Source organism: Pseudopipra pipra, chromosome 6 (assembly GCF_036250125.1).
Source record: "Pseudopipra pipra isolate bDixPip1 chromosome 6, bDixPip1.hap1, whole genome shotgun sequence".
NCBI classification, from domain to species: Eukaryota; Metazoa; Chordata; class Aves; order Passeriformes; family Pipridae; genus Pseudopipra; species Pseudopipra pipra.
Window position 1 is genome coordinate 9,105,446 of NC_087554.1, and position 19,704 is coordinate 9,125,149.

The following is a 19,704-nucleotide window of genomic DNA, read 5'->3' on the forward strand; positions in this document are numbered from 1 at the left end:
TTTTTTCATGTTGTAGGCTTAGGCTGGTTTATAATGTACAGCTAGGAAATGAGGTTTTAACAAAAACTCACAAAGGATGGGCAGCATAGTAATATGTTGATTTTTCCACCATGCCAATCTAGCCAGTTTGTTTTCCTGTAAATTCTTTTGAATGATTCCAGTTAGTTTTGGTGAATTTTGAGTCTTGCTGCCCAAGGGCATTAATCGTATATATATATAACTTAGAATACTCTGTCTTCTTTGTCTTTGTTGGTTGAATACAAAGATTAAAAAAACACCTTCTGAACTTTTCCTGTCTGGGTTTTTAAGTTTCTGAACTACAGAATAAATATTTTTTTTCTGCAAGTTTGCTTTTTACAGTTACTCAAGTAACTGTAAAGAGCTGAAGTTACAAAAATGTGTGTTACGCATTTGGTTTTTCATTACTGACTCCACAGTCTGTGGCAAAAAAAGGTCTAGGAAACTATTTGAGAACATGAGTCACATTTACGGGTCTTTAAGCTTTGTTATGTTGTCTGTGGCTGATGTTTATTATATAGACTTTTTAGGTAGATTTTAAAAAAATTGTTAATATTGTCACAGCATCAGAAGACCCTTGTTAAACTCAAATGTGGTTTGTACCAGCTCACAGTTTTAACAGCCTAAGCAGTATTGCTTATGCTGAGTCTCATACATTTGAAGTTGTACATTGTTCAAATACTGTTGGTCAGCATAACACATGGGAGACAAAATAAGCAAAGCCAATAATTGCAGGAATGCTCTTTCAGGCTACTGGGTGATTTATATGTTTGCTGAGAGTGACGCTTTTTGTGCCCTGTTTGTATGGATTCAGCTGGTGGTTAGAAACAGGGCATGAGAAAATGACTGAAAACTATGAAATTACTGTGACTTAGTGATGTAATAACTACATGGGATAAATGGCCTTTTCTTTTGCATCCAAGCCAGTGAACTCATGAAGAGTATGGGTGCATGATGGAAAGTAAGCAAATTTCAAAAGTTTGTTAAGATAGCAGACTCTGTAGCCTGCTTTCCCCAGTTACAAAGTGCTGAATTAAATTAATATTTTACTTAAACTGGAAGAGTGAAAAAATACCCATTTGGTGCTTACACAATTAATCCTGGTAGTAACAGCTAATAAGATTTTGCATTAAAATTTCTTAAAGTTAAGAAAAAGATCTCATCCAGATATAGTAATATTAAAAATGAAAACTAATCATTGATATTATTCTTTAAAATGTTGAGCTTGTGCAGTAATTAGAATAAAATAAAATATTTTTCATTATGGACTGTGGTAAATTACTAAATATTTGCCGAGCCATCACAGAAAATTCTGCAGATCATAAAACATATATTCTGCATCTTTTCCTTAACTTATTCTGTGGTTTGCTTTAAAAATCCCTAAAGAATATGTAATTTGTTGCTTAGCTTTTCTCCAAAGAACTGCTTTTTTCCAAATGCTGTTACACAGAAATGTTTCTGAAATGTACTGTGCAAAACTCTTAATTCTGGGAAGTTGTTTTTGCAGGTTCCATGGATTAGGAATAATTTGACATTTATTATTATACCAGTGCAATTAAAATACCCTTGTTCCATTAAATTTAGAAGTATATTTTCTAGGAGTTATCAAATGTACCCAGTCTGTAAAGCACTGCTTAAAATAAAACCACTGCCACACGATCTCGTTCTGAGTGTGCCAACTGCAGACTGGAGAGAGGTGTGCCACAGCTGCAGACAGGGGTCAAAAACTTATTCTTAAAACAATTTTCCTTTTGTGGACCTCAAACAGAAAAGAAAAAAATTAAAATGATTTCCAAACTAAGGCTTAAATAAAATTGAGCATGTTTTTCAGGTAACTTTTGCAAGTTGCCACCACTCCCGATACCAGGCAAATGGAAACTGAGTATTTCATTTGTTATTAAATCTGGCTGAAGGGGAACTGTTAAATTTCCTATCACATTTCGCCAGTCAGAAAGATTTGTATTTACATATGCCTCGTGGCTTAAAAGTGTTTATTCTCTCTGGGTATCAGCCGTGTGTGATAACAGGAATACTTATGCTCTCCATCGTGATTTGATATGGCACATGTGTGAAATGTGTCAGGGGATATATTCTCATGTTGTGATGACACCTTGATCTTTATGCAAAAATACACATATAAGTGTATAAACCGAGAAACTACTCAAAAGTACGAAAATGGAGTGAAATAACAGCATTGGAAAGCTGCCAGTACTCTGTGTGCTGCCTTAAGAACTGGATATTTTGCACTGGATGCAAAATACCTCTGGCCTTGTACTGCTCAGATTATCTCATGCAGAGAAGTTTCTTTGATGCTTAGAGGAGAAGCTTAAGAAATATCATGTTGTCTCTTTGTTCTCATAAGGAATGGAAGGGTCAAGGTGAGGATTGAAACATTTGCAAATGTAGCACAAATCTTGGGAAAAGTTTAGGGTGGATGTGGTATACCTCAAACAGCTCATTTGGGCAAGCAGGTGGGCCAGGAACTTCCTCTTCAGTATCTTTGCTCTGATTGCAAAGGTGTCAGATGTTCTTATTCTGCTCAGGATAGGGAGGGAGAGAAGCTTTGGAGCACGTGGAACAATTAGTTATCCATTACCCATTTGACAAAAGACTGGAAGGTACTGTGGTTCCTCTCTGTAGTGACACAGTTTTGTTTTGTAGGGACCATGTGGAACCTTCTCTTTCAATAGGTTTCGGTGTCACTGTGTTTCAGGGTAAGCTGCTGTGTGTGGCTTGTGAGACAGTCATCCTGTGTGCTAGGATGAAAGAGTGGGCAAAACTGGTGGTCCCATCACTGGAGCTGAGTGACAGTATCTCTCTGTGGTTTGACAAGGTGCCACTGTATATTTAAGGAGCAATTGGTAGATCTTAGATCAAGAAACCACCTTCTGTCAGTGCAGTCTCTTCAGCTATTACCTGTGGACGAGGCAAGGTTTAGTTTTGGTTTTCTCCGTTTAGGGCTCAATTAATGATGAGTTTTAATTGATTCTGAAAACATTAGGTCTGCTACAACTCAGAACTCATTAAGTGTATTTTAATCCAAGTTTAGGACTAAAGAACCTATGGAAGCTCTCTTTGCTATGCAGCTAGACCATCTCCCTCATCTGTCTATTCTGCTTACTACACATTTCTAGCTTTTTTCCCCAACCATTGGTGTTCATTTTTCATTTCTAATCTATTTTCTACTCTCCCATGATTAGGTTCCTGCATCTGACTTTATAAAATTCTTCAACTGTCTTTTTCAATTCCATTGTCCCACCTTTCACATCTTAAATTTGCATTCCTTTTATTTACTTCATTATTCATTTTTCATTCATTTATTCAGTTTCCAGCTGTTTTTACTGCTACTCTCTACCTTTTGCATTGCAAAGAAAAATGTTAAGTATTGTCTCACTCCATCACTCTGTCTCCCTCATCTCCTACAGCCTTTTCATTGTTACCAGACTGTCTATGTGAGCAGTTCATTTCCTCATCCTTTTCCTCATATCCATGTCATTTGACATTTAAGTGAATTCATTTTTATTTCTGGGACTGTGGGACTTCTGTGGCTCCCTATTTCCCATCCATTTTCTTTCCAACTCCGTCATGCTTTTCTAACAGTTTTTCTTTAAACTTTTTTTTTTTTTTTGCTCAACAAGTCAAGAAGCAACAACAGGAATCCTTCAGTCTATCAAATCCTTTAGTCTATCTCTACAACTCTTACACTATGAGACATCTGAGCAAGCAAACTTAGTGAATATAGAAACACCAAAATTCACTTCTTCACTCCCTTCCTAAATCGAAGAGAATCCCTACTAATGATGGGGAAAGGAGACATGGTACATATATAATTTAAATATGCAGAAGTAGAAAAAACAGGTGTGTCAATGCAAATAAGAGCAGTTCTTTACCAGTATTTCAAAGGTTTCTTGGAAGAAATACTAGACACTAGCAAATGTTTCTCCCCTGTTTCAGCAGAAAGCTGCTGGAGGAAGTTTCTGGCTGTAAGCCCTTTATAGCCCCGTGCCTGACAAGGTTTGGTCACCAAGCTATAAACAGAAACCTGTAACATTTAATGACAATGTAATCATTCTTGTATCTACTTTTTGCTGGTAATCTGCTGTTGCCACTCAAACACAGATCTAGTGGGCTGTTACAAACCAGTATCTGTCAGCGAGGAAACAACTTGCTATTAAATCTGAGAGTGACCACTGAAATCTTCCCTTGCAGGTTCCCTTCTAAAAACTATTGAATATGAAAATCTAAAATTAAAGGTTTCTTCAACTTCCCGAAAAAGTGTGAGATCTTTGGTGAAGAAAATATATACTAAGGCAGTATGTTCTGAGGGGCTGATTGATTAGCTGGAATACAATATTTCTTACCATTTCTGCCTGCGTTGTTATATCCAATAATTACTGACCCTTTATGCTCAATTTCTGTGGGTCACTGGCTTGTTCTTACTACTCCAAAGATGTGGTGTATTGATGTAGTGAGAGCTGACAGCGTGCAACGCCTGCAAAAGCTTGGTGCTGGTGAAGACTGGTGACTTCAAACCTTTAATAAAAATTAGGAACTGTGCTTCGAGGCTGTATTGATTGTTGCTTGGTTTGTGGTTTTCTCCCTGAAAGGCCGCACCAACCACTGGTCCGCGATCATTGGTAGTTCCCACTCGAAGAACTACATCCTCTGGGAGTATGGAGGATATGCCAGTGAAGGTGTCAAACAAGTCGCAGAGTTGGGGTCCCCAGTAAAGATGGAAGAAGAGATTCGACAGCAAGTAAGTGTATTTTAGTGCACACTTAGAAAAAAACTCACAACCAAAACATCCTCCCTTGGCCTGTGAGTGATTTGTCGTTGACAACGTCTGAATGTAATTTTGCTGACTAATCCTCAGTTAAGCGGATAAGGAGATCTTCCTGTCTTTCTAGACTCATTCTTACTCTGGCAAGAGTTTTTGTCTGTGAAAGGACAAGTAAGTCGCAGCATTCTGAACTTAGAAAATCTACCTGCCCTAAATATCTGCGTGCATAAATCACAGGTAGAAAAGTAAACCTCATGTTTCCTGGCGTAATTGTGAAGACACAGATTTTGTTAAAGGAAAACCTGGAAGACACAAGAAATGCCCCTTATTCCTTTTTGAAGTGGTGGGATTTAGTTTAGAGTGTATTGTAGTATTTTCATTTTCTGGTAAGCACCTTTTCTTCAATTTTATGCAGATTCATTCAAGTCAGAAATTATGAGAGTGAGGTGATTTTGTTGATGAGCAGGAAGGCATCACACAATGCACTAATGATATTTGATGAACTGGGATTATGGTTTAAGGACAAAAGAGTGTATCATCTTTTAGGGGGTTAGTTCAGCATAGCAGAAATCAATCTTTTAATAGTTTATAGATGATTTTCATTTTTTTACATCAAACAATAAGCAAATTAAATATAGCAGGACACGATGACGGCTATTGTTAGGATGTCTTCCTTCCTCACTAGAAACTGAGCTTAGTTATAAGACAGAAAGAAAATAAATATTATTACATATAACACGCAGTTATACTCACAGTGTCACGTAGATGTATGTGTGTGGGTAAGAGCATATATAATATATAGTCAGGATTGCTCCACGTGGGAGAGAAGGCAGAAATTGCCCCCAGCAGCTTATCAACTTGTACAGGCAAGACAGGAGCAGAAGGGAAACAGCATTCAGTAAGAAAAGTTAAAGGCAGAACAGTGTAGGGACAGATGTGGTTTATTGGAGTCTCTGATTCCATTTTCCTCACTCTCCCCCAAATGGATGAAGTATTACAAAGGAGCAGTAGTCAGGGGCAAGGTGGGGTAGCAGGGACACACTGCCAGGGAGAGCAAAATGGGAGCAAAAGGGTTTGTTTTGACATTTCATGTGCCTGCTTTGCTCTGCCAGCCTTTAACTTGTGAGAGGTGTGACTTAATGTTTAATTGATATGCAATATTTTAATGTATTCCTGGGACATTTTCTGCTTCTGCCAAATGTCCTGAGAATGAAAGATTTCAGAACAGCTGGAATTTTATAGGAGTAGTAGGGTTTCAATTATTCAATGCCCGGTCTTTTTTTTTAGTGAAGAAAAGCAAAATAAATATTGTGGAAATGGAAAACAGTACTTTACACTTCAGTAAGGAAGAAAAACATGTCTTACAATAATGAATGATTATTTCCTATTTAGATGCACCCTGCAGAATGTTTCATGTTTTGCTTCCTGATGAATCACCTCATTTTGTGTGCAATACAACCATATGAATATATACATATAAATACATATAAATATAATAATATATATAATATATATATAAATATATATGCTGTTTCCCTATCAATCATTATGTATTACAAGCATGCTTTCCTTAATAATCTGCTTTCCAAAGAAAATAATATATTCCTTAATTTTGAATACATGTAAGAAACCCTCTGTACCTGCAGTCATTTTTGCTACATTTATTTGGATCTTTTCTATATTTGATACTTCTGAGAGTGAAGTCAGCAAAACTTAAAGCAGTGTTTAAAATTATATTGTTGATTAATCATTGTCTTTCTTGGTAAAGAGACAGTACTTTGAGAGCTCCAAGGTAACATTTAGACGATATGCAGAGTTAGGTAGAGAGATTAAAAAAAATAGATTCAATTATATTTATATAAACAGTGTAAAACAACCTCAGATTGTTTTGCCCATGAGAAAACTTGTATAGCAAAAGGCTTTATGCACTTAATTCCATTCCCACTTCTGTGATGCTTAAGTTTGTATAATCATGGTACAAGAACAGCTGGTGTGTTGGACGTGAAACTCCCAAGGCCAAGAAAAATAAAATAAAAACAGCTTATAACTTAATATATAAAAGGGATATGAAAGGAATATGAACGGGCAAAACCAATTTCAATGTGGAGGGAAATGTGATGATTGATATTATTTAACCCATAATAAGCCTCAGTGCACCTGGAAATAGAAAATAGGCCTTGATCCTTTGCACTTTTACAGAGAAGTAGCTGCATTTCATCTCAGCAATATGATACAAACCCAGATGGTTTAAAATCACAGCAGAGTATTCCATATCCCACATGTAACTTATAATTTTTGCCTCTTACTTGAGAAATCAAGATTTTCTCATAGTAGGCCTACATGAAATAAAGAAAATCAGATAGTTACTGTCTTTGTACTTAAGAAGTTAATTTCTTTGCACAGTCTTCACAAATACTTTATAATTAGGGGTTTGGCACGTCTCAGTTGTGACTATACAAACATTAGGTCTGCTCCTGAAGCAGCAGGGTCCTGGGGAGAGTATGGGATGAAGAGCAAGTAGAGGTGCAATTATGGAAGGTCAAGCTGAGCACTGGGTTCTGTGAATCTGGAAAAGAATGAAAATCATGTCTGCCTCTGCTTTTCCAAATCTGTGTTCCTTGTGCCACATGTTTGCAAAAAGAGGATGCATTTATAAGCTAGATTCAAATCAGAGGCGATTGTGACTTTTACAGTGTATCAAATAGATAACTGGCTACAGTTTCAGGGGTTGCTGAAATTGGACATGAAATTAATGAAGGTCTCAGATAATTTCAACGTCAGGATGTCTGACTGTGTCAATCCTGCAATAATTCCCCAGATTCTTCTCACTCAGACTATCCAAAAAGTGAACCAATGTTATAACTGGATATTACCTACAACAGTGTGGCATATCATCAAATACCATAACGTTTTCATTGAGTTTATTTGACTTTTTATTTCTTTTTAACCTGCGCTTAAGGTGCACTAATATTTTTGAGAGCTTGTGAAGTAAAATTCTGCAACCAAGACAGCAGAGCTGGTAATGCCAGGAGCTAGTTTGCTGACATTTAAGTCAGGCTGCTTTTTTTTTTTTTTTTTAATTGCACTTTGTCCCTTGCAATATCCCTACCTGCCTTGAAATTTGACAGCAGTGCTTCCTTCCCCACGTGTCCCAGTCTACCTCAGGATCTATTTGCCTCTTTTCCATTTCTTATTCTGCCTTTCTTTCCCATATCTCTTGTGCTCCCAGCCTTCTGTTGTGGGTTGATGGGAGGATGCAATTCATTAAGATCAGGCTCCAAGCAGTTTTGATATTTTTGAAAACACAAGAAAGGCAATGTCTCTGCTTCATTCTGATGCCTGGACTCAGAGCTCTGTGCAGCATTTTCACAGAGGGTAATGCCCTTCTTACAGAGCCAGACTTGGATTTGGGAATCTGCTCTGTGTCTGCTGTGTTTTGCAGGCAGTTTCTAAGGTGAATACATGGATGCATATTTATGTAACCAGCATCTGTGTCATTGACATTATCCAAGGTTTTATTAAAGAGGAAAAAAATCTGCCTAATGATTTTTATGATTTATGACCAAAATAACACTGTGTATGAAGCAACAAAAAAAAGGTCTGTCCTTAAAGGAGCTTTGTTAAGAAGTGTCCTAACAATTATGTCATTAACTAAAGATTCTCAAGCGTGAATATTTCTGCTCCCCATATGACAGACTGCTGCATCATCATCAGCTTTTCTTCCTGACTAGGCACCTTTGACTGCTCTGATTTGTGTTGTTACTGTAAAGAGCCCGCGTGGGATTTTTGCATGGATGACCCTGGGTACTGTAAACTTGCTTTGTAGTTTGTTTTTCTGGGAGAACTTAAAGGAACTAATCAGCCTTTTTGTTAAACTCTTCCTGGCAGCCTGAAAGGAAAGCCACAGCACATAAGAGTTTTACTAAAACAATCTGTCAAGTGGTTGATGGGTACAATAGGATAATTCATGCGTTATACTTCAGGGGTTATAAATGAACAAACAAAGGATGGAAAAGGAATTATGTGAGGAAAAGAATGTGCACTGACCTTGCATATCTCTGAAATATATTCACACTTTCACTTTGTTTTTAGAAAGTCTGATGTCTCCAGAACCTGTTATTTGATAAACTCTCTTGTCAGAAACAAATACAGAACCAGAAAGGAAAATCAAATTGTGACTGCTGTGTTTAAACAAATGAACAAACAGATACAGTAAAAACAGGAATCAGAAGGAACAAAGTGTAATGCTAGATGTCATATCCTCTGCAGATGAAACAAGATAAAAAGAGAGACGTTGATTTAAATATCTTGCACCTTAAGAGAGCTGATTTGGTTTTTCCTAATTATTTTAGAATAAATATTAAGTCATTTTGCCAGCTTTATTTTTTTTTTTTATACCAGGATAAGTAATATTCTGTACCTTGCCACCTTCTCCAGGAAGTTCACTTTGTACTCTCTGCTTGTTCCCTATGGACACATAGGTGACATTCTTTCGGGTTTGGCTTAATGCTCTCTGAAATGTCAGTAAGTGGGATGACTTTTTAGATTGTCTTTAATGGCCTGAGATGAAAGCTGACTGTGCCTGCAGACCTTTCAGAAGAGCAAGGTCTGCTTTCCAGGAAGATATGTGTAAAGTTTTTGACACTTGATAATTTAAGTTATGTGTATGAATTGAGGATGAAACCTGAAACAAAAAAAATTCTACAGAACAAAACGTATAATTGCTACGATTCCATCCTAATATGATTCCATCCAAGCATTTATCTTTACAAAATAGTTCTGGTATGGATTTTTTAAAATATATCCACATAATTTAAAAAAAAACAAAAAGAAAAGAGAGTAAAAATTAAAGTAAATTCTTTGCTGGAGTGATCCTGATTGATAGATTTTTTTTTTTTTTTTTTAGAAATCTAATTTCAGTATTACAGTTGAATAGTTACCGTTTTATTACCTCTTTGGTAACACAGTGCTATATTCTTCCACAGAAGAATTGGGTCATTAGAGTTTTCTGACTGATGGTAAATCACTTGAATTACAAAGAGGAACCTGCAGTATATTGATCACTTTTTGTTGTAGTGCTGGGCAAATCATCGTGTTTACTGAAACAAGCTTAAAATTTCGCTTTTTGAATCACCTGTTATTGTGTGCTTAGTTAAAATTAGCCAGTCAACCAGGGAGGTTCAACTCAGTAGCACTTGTGCTTGGCAGAACAGTTAAAAATTCTCCCTGAACTCTTAAGCCTCAGAGACCAAAACACCCCTAACAATGTCTGACAATAAGGCTGCTTTGCACTTGAAAGCTGCAATTCCTGTCGAAATAGTTTAGTCTGTGTTTGTTTAAAGTAGCTAAAAAAATTAGTGGCAACATGTTGGCTTGGCCTTCACTGCAGGAGGAGATTAAAACATATACAGGGTCTTAGGTTATTTTGCCATGTATTACTTCTGATATTTCTGCCTCTGTTGTTACTCATGGAAATCACAAATTGGTCAACTGGGATGTTTACCTTTGCTTAACCAAACCTTCAGTGAGTGGCATCAAAATATCCACAGAGCCCCCTTTCTCCTCAGTCCCTAGGGAGGACATTTTTGTTCCCACCTAGAGGATGATCTGTTGAAATGGCAGGAAATATTAATGTGGCCATAAAGACTAACATAGAAAGCATGGTTGCTGTTCTTCCAAACAGTCCAAAAGCCCTTTGGGATCCTGTGCAAAGCCCACAGAAATTTTCAGTAGTTCTGGACTTGGTCTAACAGTGAAGCAGCAGAACACTGTCCCAGCATGATTTCCTGTTTAAGTTACAGCCTGACAGCATGGTTTTAATGTGGTATTTATTCTAATTCTGGACAGATCAAGCTGCTCGGTCATAAATTGGTATCTAGACCCCTGTTTGCTCATTTAGACTTCTCTGCACTCTGTGCATACCCCTCTGCTGTGAATTATGGTACTTTCTATGCTTTTTGAAAATGTTAAGTGGTAGATTTTTCATACTTTCCTTTTGGAAGGTATACCTTATATAATACTTTTAAATCTCTGGCCTTTTGGTAATTAGAAGGTTCAAAATCCCTTTTTACTGCGCTAAATTTCATGAAGTGTTTCTGCTAAAAAGAAATTGCTGTCTACTTATGTCATAAAGAGAAACTTTATGTGCCAGTAAATATACAACAGGGTGCAGAACACCACTTCTGGGGGGGCTTCCATTTTTTATAAACTTATGCTGGAAACCGTAGTTAGGATGTTCAGTTTGTGTTGCTTTCTTTAAAAAACAAACAAAAATTGTTCATCCAAATTCCATTCTTTTTTTGTACTTGATGATAATAAATATATGCTTCTCTAATAAGAAACTGATATTGCATCCTGTGCCACTTTGCACTTCGTGGCCACATGATTAAATGCTGTGGCCATACCAATGTAGACCAAAATATGACATTCATTTTGAAAAGGCTCATGTTTAAAAGGTGCCTTTTTTCCTCTGACAATTGTTGAAATGCAATTAAAAATTTTAAATAATAATATTTAATTTTCTTTTATATCTTGATTTGTAAGGCAGATACCTAGAAGGCATGTCATTTTAAAAGGAAAGTCAGAAAGAGAAAATCAACTTTTTTCAGATGTAACAGTAAGTAAATTGGGTTTCTACAAATCCTTTTCCCTCTGAAGAAAGTGTTGAAACCCCAAAATTTCAATTTCTTTGCAGAGTTTTCTTTCTATATGTTTATATAAAACAGTATTGTCACTCTGTCAGAAAACTGTTATTTGGTTTCACTACTAGTGAAAGTTTCTCTAGTTGGAATTATATTGCAGAAGTTTTGATTGCTTATGCCACTGTTAAACAATCATGTTTTAGCTTTAAAATTAACTAAACATGGGAAGTTCACTTTGAGATACCAAAAGGTAAGAAGCATTCCACTATGGAGGTAAAGCAAAGGCATGTCTTTTTTAATAAAAAATTCACTTCCATTTCAGTCAGAGAAACCATTGTTTTATTGAATGAAATAACCTTGTAAATTCTGGAAAATATGTATCATTTGTTCTAACCCTGAATAGTACAAAACATCTTTGGTTAGTCTAAAAGCCATTGAAGTGAATGACCCTTTCACAAAATTAAGCTCTGATGAATTGTTATTAAATGTTGTACTATTTTCTGGGCCGAAACATGAAAGATTCATGACAATTTTCATAGTTCACTCAGTCAGCCAATAAAAATGAAAAGAAAAATTTTTGTTTATTTCAGTACCCTGAAAATATCACTGTGATGTGGATAAATTCTTAGTCATTTAGTCTGGATGTTAGGAAGAAATTTTTTACAGAGAGGGTAATCAGGCATTGGAATGGGCTGCCCAGGGAAGTGATGGATTCACTGTCCCTGGAGGTTTTTAAGATGACACTGGATGTGGCACTCAGTGCCATGATCTGGGAACTACAGCAGTGTTGGATCAAGGGTTGGACTTGATGCTCTTGGAGGTCTTTTCTAACCAGGTTGATTCTATGATTAGAGCACAGTCCTTACGCCACAGTTGCTCCATGTGTGGTTCTTCTGTTTGGAGGACTCTGAGACCTGGCAGATATTGAACACATTTTGTGCAAAATGTCTTTTCTATTATTATGGTTATCTCTCTGCTTTGGCACACCAGCCAAAATAGAATTTTTAAATTTTATTTAGCCTTTGGTAAAAATTTTAGCAAAATAGTGGCTTAGTTAAGAGTGCTTTTTCAAGTTTTCTCAAGTTGCTCTTTGTCAGATTTAGTAACAAGATCAGGAAAATGCTGTAAATCTGCTGGAAACTCACACTGTTTGAGAGCAGAGCTGTAAATCTTGTTACCAGTGCTTGTTTGGTTTTGTGGGACATCTTTAATCCACTTGGATTAGTTATGTGCAGAGCTAGACCTGGTGCCTTATGGTCATAGAGAAGGGATGGTCCTTTCTGCTGCTAAAGGTCTGTGAAAATCAGACACAGTTTTTGCCCATGTGACATAGAAACTATTAAACCACTCTAGTTTTGTCCTGTGGTGGATGGGTATTTCCCTTGCAAGAAGCAGCCTTTGCAATTTAACATGCCTGGCACAGTCATGCCACAAAGATGAGAGGTCTGTGCTATTGTTGGGTCAAAAATTCTGTCTCGGTATACTGGGGTGTGTTGTTGCATTACAGGACATTTCTTCAGCTACTTACAGTTAGAAAATGCTTTTGCAAATTGTCAGCACTGAACAGACTCCTGCTAGGATACTGTTTTCTTACAAAATAACCTTGACATTGACTCCTGCACACTGTGTGGAGATTCTCTGTGCAAACAGACAAGTAGAGATGCTATTTGAAAAATTAAAACTTTTATTTTTTAAATTTTCTGTGCTTTTAACAGGTGTTACTACTTGATAATCAGAAAGACACCTTGATTTTTAAAACTCCAGCTTCTGAGCCCTCATCCTCTTAATGAATTCCAGAGGTTTCACACCTTTAACTTTTATTGGATTCTTTGAGGTTTTGCCCTCTGAATAATTACCCAGTAATTGATAGGAAATGTTTTGCATAACCAAACAATAAGTTACGGTGTTAACAGTTAGCTCAACATTTAATTTCTCCTTCATTTGCCTCAATTTGCCTTGCTTCTTATTTTCTTCTAATCGCCACAGACCCTACATTTCTAATATAAACCAGGAAGAAATACATCTTTTCAGTAAAATCCAATAAGCAGATTCTGTTTCAGTAAAAAAAAATCTTCAAACATTCTTTTTGCAGAAGACAGACCCTTCAAGAAAACAAAAATTACTAGTCTTTTCAACAAATTTTGATGCTAAGTCTTGTAGAAATGGGACCCACCAAAGTTCCTACCCATTTTTTAATATCTATGATAGCTGAGAGGTCCATCAAAGCTTATGAAGATTTTCTCTGCCTCTTTGATAGCTGCCTGGATTGCAGTAAAGCAATGCTAGAGGAGGGTAACAGTTGCTTCTGATAGATCCATTCATTTGGAGAGTATGCAATAATTTTAGCTCTCCAGTACACAGACATAAAAGTAACAAGAAATATCATCTGTTTGAGACAATATGATTGGATTGCTAGACATTATTTGCTAATTTTAGTATTTTAAGATATCTTGCCTCTTCATTTCCTGCAGTTAGATTTTATCACACTGTTCCGCTGTCACAAAATTATTACCATCTTGTAGCGGATTCATCCAGTGGAAAGATGTGATGAAATGACTTTCAAATTATCTTCTCTCAGTCTACCACTGCAGCATTTTTAAAACATGAGCATTTCAGATGCAGTGATTCTTCTTGTGCTGCTAATAATGAAGGACAAACTCCATCTGACAGCAGAAGTTCAGCGCTCCTGACGCCAGACTTTGGCCAGAGAAATCTGTCTTATTACTTGCAACTGTTCTGGTTCAGAATGGCAGCTCTAAATCCTAACAAGGCGCAGCAGATGCGTTTGAGGAGTGACTCTGAGGCTCTCAGGAACTGTCTGGCAGCAACACAAGCAGAATGGTAAGTAAGAGTAACTGTAGAAGAGGGAACTCTACAATAATGTTGTATTGTTTGACAGGCAGGCATAGCAGAGGTTTAAGCTCCTCCCTCTGTGGGAGGCACTGCCTAAACTCCTGTTGCCTTTAGCAAAGTCCGCTTTTTAAGGGTCAGATTACTGCTAAAAATTAAATTAGGAAAGAGCCTCTGAATACTTTCCTCTGCAGTGGCTTAACTTGTGATTAAAATGCAGTGGCTGAATAGCCAGTGGCATTCAGCTGCCTATTAAGGAGGTGCTGCAAAGGCTAAACAAGAGCCTGAACTCTCATTAGCAGCATTTATCAGGAACCACAGGATCTTCCCTTGTTTTCTCTCTTGTTGCATTGTAAATATTGTTCAAAGGAAACAGCACGAAATAACAGCTGAAGCTGAAGAGTCCTACTAGCTCATTTGACTTGCAAATACTTAATTATTCACACAAATTTTAAACATAAACACGAACGAAGGAAAAAACCTACAATGCCAAGTTCATCGTTCTGGCATTAACTTCTGGAGGGGGGTTTTGTTTAGGAACCTCAGCTCAGAACTCTGTTACTCTGTATGTCTCAGATGCTTATTTCCACCTAAAATTCAGCAGAACACTTCAAAAAAACCCAGGTACAAATATCACATATATTTCCAAAACCAAACATGGATGCAAATATATGAGAGTTACTTGACCTGTGTCCTTTTCTAAGACAGCTTCTCTCAGCTAAATACCTAAATCACACATACTGATTTAAAAATCTATTTATTGCATTTAATGTGCAGTGAAAAGGCATGTTCAGTTTTTATGTTACATTTATGTTAACGTGTAATGGATCAAATGGTCCAAGACACTGAATAGGGAGGATATTCATAAGTCTTTAAATAAAGTTTTAGCTTTGTTTTCTTAGATTGCTTTTCTAGTCTGAATCCGAAAGAACTTTGTTGGAGTTTCTCATTTAAGGAATACTTATTTGTAGCAGGGGGGAAGATTAGTCTTGTTGACAAGTCTTTAGCTCAGGAAAGAATGACATTCTTGCAGATTGTAGTTCACTTTGAAGTTTACAAGTCAAACACTGATGTAAAATAACATATGCATGAATTTAGGAAATGTAATATGTGCTGCAGCCTGAAACAGAACCAACAGTTAACACAGGGCTTGGATGAAAATGTCTGTTATTGTAGTTAATTGCTGGTTACAAAGTCTAGATCCCTTTTAAGATGATGTTTTTGGATTCTCCATCAGTCATCTCTCTCCTTTTAACATGGCTCAACTAATTCATTATATTCTTGCTTCAGTCAGTGATGTCTTCGAATAAATACCCTTACTTGTTCACCAACATTTGATGGCAATATTTTAGGAAATTATATAAAATATTTGGCTCAAAAGTTGGTAGATTGATAACTAAAAATATTCTATAGAAAACTAATTTTCAAATAATAATTTGGAAATTTATGTAAGGTATTAGGCTGTACCACAACAAGTAAGTTGATTCTTTGCCAGTATAAACACTGAGCACCTCAAATGCTTATTTTCTTCTTTATGAGCGAGAAGAGGCCAGCACTGTATCTGCAGTGGTCTCAGAGGTGCTTAAATACTGTATATCTTACTGATATAGTAAATCACCCAGTTTGGACAAGTCAGTTTATTCCTCTTAGCATGTTTTCTTCTATTCAATACTAGTAGTCTTAGGAAAGGACAAAAAAATTAGCTAAGAGACAGGATAAATTATGTTATTGAGAGAAATGGAATGCATCTTAAAATTATTATCTATGCTATATTCCCTGTAAGTTGGTACTACCAATTTACATGTTGAGGATGCAATGATTTTTGCCCTTCTCCCCTTCTTTTATAACTGAATTTTTAAATATTTTCAATACTTTTAATGTATTCAATACTTCAAAAATATCTTATTTAAGAATAAGTATCAACACGGAAAACAGAACTCTTTAAAATTCTATTTTTGAATTCCATTGAAATATGAAAAGAAGAAAGAGTTTATTAAGCATTTTTTAATTAAAGACTGAAAGTACATTTGGGCTACACAGTCAATGATGTTGTTACACAAACCAGACCAATTATTGATATTAGTTGGAGGTTTTGGGGGTTGCTTATTGAGCATCTGACAAACAAATGCACCTCTAAACCAAGCAAGAATTAAGAAAGTGCGGGTGCGTTTGTGCCTTATGACATTTTAAATTGAATCATATGACATGAGATTTTATTGCTCTTATTTGGATATAAACCCCTACATTAGTTGACAGTGGAGGGCTAGTGGAAGAGAATGGATGATTTCTTGAAGAATGCAATTTTCAGCATACAACATTCAGAACAGCAAATTTTAATTTCAAGTATGTTTATTAATCTGTTAACCCTACTTACCTTTTTTTCAGTTTGAGACAGGATTCTTAATATGAGAGTAAGGGGAATGAAGGCAGGGAAAATGAGCAGTCCTGGGTTTGCCCACAAAGGAAGATATTATCACTTTTTTCTTTTTTTTTTTTTTTTTTTAATCTACAATGAACTTAATCTTTATTTGGCTTTGTTGGGGCCTACCAAATGACAGTTTATTATTTATGTTCAACTTTCTGAGAGGAAAAAGCTGTGCTTTGGGCAGGAGTTTGAAGGCAAACCCTTTTACTTCCAACAAGAGCAATGTACTTTCTAGCTAAAATTTTGTAAATATATCGGGTCACATGTGAATCTAATACAACACTGACTCATGTCTACAGACTCTTTGCTTTTTCTTGTTGCTTATATTCATGCGTCTAAACATCAAAAATGCACATTTTCTTTTAGTGTCCTTCTCAAACAATTAGGTCAGTTCAAATACTCAACTGCATTATCACTGTTGCTCCATCCTCACAGCTTAAGTTTCTCACGGCAATTTTCAGAACACGTGTGATTTTTTGCTCTCATTCCTTCAGCAGCTGAGAGGGGGCCTCTAAAAGCAGTTTTCCATAGCTGTGTGCAGTGCATTGTGCTGAAAACTTCACTGTGTGACTTGTGCTTTTAAAATAAAAACCGAAGGAACAAATAGATCTTTGTCATCATTAGCTTTAAAGTAGTATATACAAAGGGGAATGTGTATGTGTATACAAATGTGTATAATAGACAAAGACATATATGGCCATATAATATATATATAGTTTAATGTCTAGATGTGAGAAAACTGTTGATAATAATTTTCTTATCCATGTAAACTACATCAAAAGTCTGTATTTAGCCATACATATGTAACGAGAGAGATATCCACCACCTAAAATCTGCTTGAGCATCACTAGTTTTTCCACTTGAGATGTTTTATCAAGGGGATAAGTTGTCATTGATTAATATATGGCCATGAATAGTAACAATCTGCTTTCTTAAACACAAGATGCATACATCTCCCCAATCTTTAGATTAAGAAAGGCATTCAGGTGTTTTTAAAAATAATTTGCATCTAAAATCTGTTGCTATCTGCATTCCTCCTTGGCTTAAAAAAGATATAATACTGCAAATAAATTAAATCTCTTGGTTATCTAAACTATATGACAAGACTTTCTGCTGCAATACTCATGAAACAGCTCGTGCTGATGGAAAAATGAAAATTGAAATTTCTTTTTACGCATGGGAATTTGAATCCCACACACCTCTTAGAATTGTAGTACAGAGGTCTTTTCATTTCACAAATGGAAGTGTAATTTTTCTACATCCCGTATAAATTCACTTTCATAATCACTCCCTAAAATTAAGGTTTATAAATTTTCTATGTTATTAGTCAAATAAAAATGTTTCATTTGACTTATATAGGCAAAGAAATACCCACAGCAGACACCTATTCATAATATAAAAAAGCTGTCAGTAGATTATCTGTCAACTGTCACTTTGGATATTTCCCGTTTCTTTTTCTTTTCATAAAATGTTGGGCAGAATTAGTGCTCGTGTGCACTGATCTCATGCTGAAGTTTTTCTCCCTCTTTCTCTTTTGCTCTATCCTTTTCATATACATTCACAGACAAAGAGGGAAGAGAGACTCAGGAAAGAACAGGCAGCCTTCATCACTTTTACTACAGAAATGTTAAATGCTAGAATATCAGCTAAGGGTATTTATTTCAGAATTTTTAGGTGATTTAAGTTACATAACTTGTAGAAGACTGTGTGTTTTACTGCATTGGTAGCTAATGTGCATTTTCCACTCTGTTATGTTGCCAGTCCTGTATTCCCACCTGGCTTTCCTGTGCTCTGCACAGGCAGAGCTTCAGCACTTTTGCTGCCAATAGTGATGGTGTTGCCCCAAAGCTTTGTATGATGTTCAGGATGGTTTGATCAGACACAAGCAGCACAGTGAGTTCAGAAAGCCCAAGACCTGAGTTTTTGTAGGCATCCTTTTGAAGTGAGCGTTTTTACAAATTACTACTTATATTTTGTACGTGTGCACATGAGTTTCTGTAGGCAAATATATTCGGTTTGTTCTGAATTTTGCATCAGATCAGCAGTGTTGAAGGCAGACTACTCCTTCATGATTCATGTAATAGCAATGATATCCATATTTCCTAATTCAGCCAGAAGCCTACCTATGTGAGCCGGTGCATCTTGGCACACTTGAGACTCATCTGCCTGGGACAACCTTGGGATGTAGGCAATGGTTTAACAGATAATAGTTGTGTTGCTTTAACTCCCCAGGTGGAAGCTTGTTCTGGAGAGGTGACTTCCCTACATTTTAGCTTAATGTTGTTCCAACACACTGAAAGACAGCAAATGAAGGAGGAAAAGCACATAAAAGGATCCCCAGTGCAGAGTAACAGTTCTCACAGGTGATTTGTTCTGCAGTAGCTCACTGGGGCTGCTTTTGCAGTCAAATTTCAAGTACAAAAAAGATGGAGAGAGACTCTTTGCAGGAGCACGTAGTGACAGGACAAGGGGGAATGGCTTCAAACTGAGAATAGGTTTAGATTAAATATTAGGAAGAAATTCTTTATTGTAAGGCTGGTGAGGCACTGGAACAGGTTGCCCAGAGAAGCTGTGGCTGCCCCATCCCTGGAACTGTTCAAAGCCAGGTTGAATGGGAGTTGGAGCAACCTGTTACAGTGGAAGGTGTCCCTTCCCAGGGCAGGGGGGTTGGAACTATATGATCTTTAAGGTCTGTTCTGACCAAAGCCATCCATGAAGATAAGAACCCAGAGTTCTCTGTCCTGAGAGTTACTGAATAGAGGCATCTTTCCCTGTAGTATCAATGCTCATTAGACTCAGTTGAAAGGCTCCCCATCACTTTAACAGGACTCAAATCAGTTCTTCACATCTTCTCAGCAGGTCCTTTACTGGCTGCAGGCTCAGTGATTTCACTCAGAGAATTCTATAAATTTCCTTTTTAGAGCTCCCATGTGGGTTTGGGGCATACAGATCTTTTGGGCTGTGTCATTTCATGTCACCTGAGAGGACAG

General features: G+C 36.6%; 1 protein-coding gene across 1 annotated transcript in view; it reads left to right on the forward strand.

The window, feature by feature from the left end:
• SPON1 (spondin 1) overlaps positions 1–19,704 on the forward strand; it is a 190,920-nt gene that overhangs the window by 59,277 nt on the left and 111,939 nt on the right. Inside the window, exon 6 of the mRNA XM_064657244.1 lies at positions 4,626–4,774. Within this exon, the coding sequence (XP_064513314.1) occupies positions 4,626–4,774 (149 nt within the window). The remainder of the gene's footprint in view (positions 1–4,625; positions 4,775–19,704) is intronic.